Source organism: Megalobrama amblycephala, linkage group LG10 (genome assembly GCF_018812025.1).
Source record: "Megalobrama amblycephala isolate DHTTF-2021 linkage group LG10, ASM1881202v1, whole genome shotgun sequence".
Classification (NCBI taxonomy): domain Eukaryota; kingdom Metazoa; phylum Chordata; class Actinopteri; order Cypriniformes; family Xenocyprididae; genus Megalobrama; species Megalobrama amblycephala.
In genome coordinates, this window is record NC_063053.1 from 4,065,001 (window position 1) to 4,070,051 (window position 5,051).

A 5,051-nucleotide genomic window follows, 5' to 3' on the forward strand; every position below is an offset into this window, starting at 1 on the left:
CGGAAAATTCTTGAGTCATGCACTGAGCCAGGCCATTTGGCATCCAAGCTTGTGATCATACATTCATGATCACAAGTCATCTGCCGATTAAATGTACAGTACATCATTTTCATATGTTAATGTTACTATTCATTTAAAGATTCATCTCACTGAAAATAAAGTCATCTCACATGTAGGCCTACCTGAACATTAAGGCTGTGAAAGGATTTTCTATTCACATAATCTGCCTCATGTTCTCCTAGAGCTGTGGAGATTGCAACATGTGTGCAGTCTAGTGCTCCTATGACTCTAGGGAATCCTACCATAAGATTAAAATAATAATCAACATTTAAAATCATTAACATGTACTTTTTTTGTACAATACGTTTAGGTAGCTACTCAAAGTGATTTTTTTTTTAAATGTAAAAGGTTAAATTTGTTAATGTGATGTCACTCTATCAATAACCTATATCTTACCGGCAATTTTATAAAAGCCCTCTTTTAAGGACATGGTCGATAAATGTCCGGGGAACACAATGAAGCTGTTAATGTACCCCTGCAGCGCGAGGACCAACTTGCGAATGGTTCGACAAACCGTGTTTTTCCCTAGGTTCTCCGCATCACCGACTGCATACAAGTATGTACCACTCGCAAAAAAACGCAACGCAATACATACCATTTGCGGTACAGTAAGGGCATGGCTTCGACGTGTCGCATTTCTTATGTGAGGCTCAAGAAGTTCGCAAATGTAAGAGATTCCTTCCGCGGAAAATCTATATCTTTCATACAAATAAGTCTCAGGGAAAGCAAGGGGATTTTGTCTGTCCCTAAAAACTCTTTCTCTACGAAGTGCTCGTCTAACAATTTGCGCGGAGATGTCTACAGGATTCGGAAGAAAAGGTGAAGCCATTGCAACAGACGCTGTGGATTAGTTACGTCACCTATATTTCTTTGCTCACAGCTGATTGGTCAAACTTCAGTCTGAGATCTCGAATCCAGAACATAACCTGCCCCGGAGCAGGTTAGCCGTGCAGCGTCAGATACCATGGCAACGAAGACTGATTTAAGACGAGCAACTTTCATAGTACCTAAAACCCAGGATTGGCGCAAACTAATCTGAAACTTACCTGGCTAGCCAGCTAATCCAGCTTCATGGTACAGGCCCCAGGTTATGTTCTGGGTTAGAGATCTCAAACTGAAATTGGACCAATCGGATGTGAGCAAAGTGACACTGACATACCCAACACAATAAAGTCACTCCCCAGTTTCTCTTCCTCCAAATTAAAGATCATTATATAGTAAAAACAAATATTTAATGATGAAATTGTGTGGTTTTAATGATAATTGCATAGAATTATTTTATATTTTTTGTCTAATTATATGATCTATATTTTTATTAATCCATTACACACACGCAAGTTTAGTTTAACAGTTATTATTAAGCATTTAGTTTCAATGAATATTAATATATATAGATCATATGTAATATAAATAAGGTGTAAATATACGCTTTAAATATGACTACATGTGACATTGTATGTTTGAGTCTCTATCTCTATATATTATCAACTATATAACTTCACAACTTTCATTTGCACTGATAGAGAAAGATCATTTCTTTTATTTGTTCTCTTTTACAGACAAGTGTTTTCAATTGGTGTAAATAAGTTTAAATTCTTAATTTTCAGCAAAAGAGTTAAATGGCGCCGACTCTCTCGCGAGAAGTAAATGACATAGTTTATCTCTGTTGCAAGGCATGTGATTGGCTGTTTGCTTCTGATGTCATGGATTCATGTGCACATGCTCCACAAACTAAGGATCAAAGCCTGAGTTGACAGAGAAAGTTGATGATCAGCATCATGGTACCAACAAAGCCGGATTGGAGTAGTTTGGTTTTGTCAACTTGAAACTAATCCTATAAGCCTGAGTTTGTTCAACTACCATGATGGCACAGGCCCCAGGTTAAAATTGACACACATTCTTGTGGCTTTAGTGGTGTAGGCAGTAGCGTGTTGGGTGTGGAGAATTAACGTGTGATGCGATTGACTGGGTTCGAATCTGCCTTCTGTCGAGCTTGCTATTCTCCCTTTTCATATCACATCAGAAAGGCATTTATTTTCAATAAAAATGAAGATTTTCTAAAAGTGGAAGTAAATTGCCTAACGAGTGTTTAATAATGATAAAATCATTTACACTCATTAAATTATTATTTTTTCATCTTCTTTTTTTGCATGTGGGATACCATGATAATGAATATTAGTTCAATAACTTACCATTCTACCAGTTTTCACCTTTGATATTGTAACAGTGATAAGAATTAAACTTGCATTGACTCAGAAGTATGCGGACATCCTTTTGTCACATGCTGTTGCTATGGTGAATCGTAATATCGGAGCTCCATTGATCATGGCTTTTCATAGTCCTGGTGCACGCGCTTAACTCAGAGTCAACCTACTCAGAGTCGACTGAACTAACTCAATTCAGCTGTTCTGAAACTGAAAACTCAGTTTCCCATCTCAGAGTAAGTCAACTCAGAGTTCAAGTTTTAACTCATAGTTGGTTGAACCTCCTTGTTAACTTTGTTAACCCCAGATAACTTTGAAAGAATGTTCTATTAACGTTACTGGAAGAATGTTTGTTTATAACTTTGAGAGAACCTTGCCAGAACTTTCTGAGAATGTTCTCTGTTCAGAGTCGCTGCGCAAGTTTCACACTGACACAAATCACAACAGAAATGAAAGCATTATATAATCTTCTCTAATCTTCAAATGAGGAAATTGTTATCATGCGATTAGCCTCACAAGTCCAGTCACCAAAGTAAGGTTGAGAAAACCCGATGGAGTTGCTGCACCACATGCATAATGCAAACACACTTTCTACTGAGAGCGTTTTCCACATAATTGGCTCCCATACCATTGCTGTTGTCTTTGTGTTTTTGATTCTATCTCCTCCATCTCTCTTGCTCTGTTCTCCCTGGCTTCTTTTATTGATGATTAATCTTCCATAGCTTTCTCATCGTCCTCTCTGAATCACTTGCACCTCTTTCGTTCTTTATCTCTGTTTCTCTCTCTCTCTCTCCCTAATATCAATTCTATTTTCCCTCTCTTTCTGCATCCTCCTTTATCCCTGTGTTTGTTTTCCAAGCTCTCGTTCTCCGTGACACTATCTCGGTCCCCGGGGTTAAGAGGTTTTCTGCCATCACACATTCTCTGTCAGAGAACTGGAGCTCATCGTCCTGCGGCCTCACACACTGCAAAGATACAAATAGATTAAGAGAGAGACGGCAAAGAACAAACAGTTCTTATCACCTCTGACTGGGTGAGACAATTCACCACACATCTCAGGAGAAAAGCTAGTTAGTTTAATATTCTCAGTTACAGAAACTGTGTGTATGGAGTTAGATATAGGGTGCAACAGTGCTGCCCACTTTTTCAGCAGCCTCGGTTCTGGAAGCATTTTCCTATAGGGATTCTTAACTCTTTCCCCAATTTTTCTGGCACTTCTGTGCACTTTCTGAATAGGTACTACATTTGAATGTGAACTTACCAAAACTGCCAAAAAAGTGTGTTCAGTATAGTATGTATTTGTGTAGTATGAATAAAATTCGGACGTACTACATCCGCCGTGTTGTTACTGTCACGTGATCTATACCAGCGTCAGCTGTGTCACTTCACTGCCATTTACAAATCCTTTCCTGTGGCCTCATATTAAAGTGTCCATCAGATGCTGCTCGCCAGAAGGTCATCTTGGTACTTTTCACCTTCTGTTTTTTGAATATTATGTATTCAGACATATTACTTTGTTGGCGTTCTGGTTTTTGCATACTATATAGTAATGAAGTATTCGATTTCAAACACAGGGCATGCTTTCACTGTTATCTGGTAGGGGGCGCTGTTATGCATCTTCTGAAAGAGTACAGAATCTCTGGATCAAAACACAGGCAAAGAACAAGCAGAAACAATCGGTGCATTCCAAATGCGATATACTCCCTCCGAAGGGCACTTCGGAGTGAAAACAATCATGGCCGCCATATTGAAGGGTAGTTCCAAACCGAAGTGCTCAAAACTGGCCACTTCAAAGGGCCCTTTGAAATGAAGGATTTTGAAGGGTACAACTGATGGATACTTCGGGCCCCCATGATCCTTTGCACAGAAAATGGCATGGTCAAAATGACATTTTACTTCAACAAAAATACTTTACAGCTCCCTTTATCAGTCCATTCAAATGCTTCATATACATAGACACAATAGACATTATATGAATCTGAATCTGATTTTTTAACGAAACTTACCCACATTGATAAAAAAAATGCATGAAGCTAGAATAAAATGGGGCCATGAAAGTTTTGTGAAAATTATCAAAAGAGCTTGCATTGGCTGGCAACTAAAAGAATTAAAAAGTCTTCGTAAAAAGAATTTTAAAAAATGAAGCAAACCAACCAGCTACAAGGTGAATCACAACACTGATCTGCAGCAAAAAGTATTAAATATTTGTAGGGAGAGACAGAAAGCAATAGGAGAGGAGAGAGGGGAGCAGACCAGGAAAGGACCATGAGGCGGGACGTGAACTCACATCACCCGAGGCACAGCTGAACCATATGTCAGCCACAGCCAGTCATCTCTAATTTAGGATAATCTCCTCTCTTCATAGGCTCAGTGTTATTAGTATCATTGAGATAATAATATAGTTTTTATTGTTTGAGCTAGTTTTTATTTTTATATCTTCAGTTTTCAGTTTAAATCGTGTTAAAGTTTTAGTTTTTTTGTGTGTGTGTGTGTGTGTGTGTGTGTGTGTGTTAATTTTTTTATTTATTGGTAACACTTTACAATAAGGTTTCATTTGTTAACATTAGTTAACTATAGTTAACATGAAGAAACAACAATACTTCTACAGCATTCATTAATCTTAGTTAATGTTAATGTAAACATTTACATTTTGAAGATCAAATGTTGTATTTGTTAACTAACATGAGCATAAACATTTTTAAATATTAACATAACTAAAGGTTAATAAATGCTGTAAAAATGTATTGCTCATTGTTAGTTAATGTTAGTTAATGCATAAAAACTAAG

At 37.6% G+C, this 5,051-nt stretch overlaps 1 protein-coding gene across 1 annotated transcript in view; it reads right to left on the reverse strand.

The window, feature by feature from the left end:
* The window catches only part of LOC125276503 (putative nuclease HARBI1), a 1,779-nt gene extending 668 nt beyond the window's left edge, over window positions 1–1,111 (reverse strand). The window contains exons 1-3 of the mRNA XM_048204030.1: window positions 457–1,111; window positions 183–298; window positions 1–80 (exon numbers count right to left, since the gene is read on the reverse strand). The exon at window positions 1–80 is cut by the window's left edge and continues 32 nt beyond it. Of these exons, the coding sequence (XP_048059987.1) occupies window positions 1–80; window positions 183–298; window positions 457–889 (629 nt within the window). The 5' untranslated portion in view covers window positions 890–1,111. The remainder of the gene's footprint in view (window positions 81–182; window positions 299–456) is intronic.
* Window positions 1,112–5,051: the final 3,940 nt, after the last annotated feature.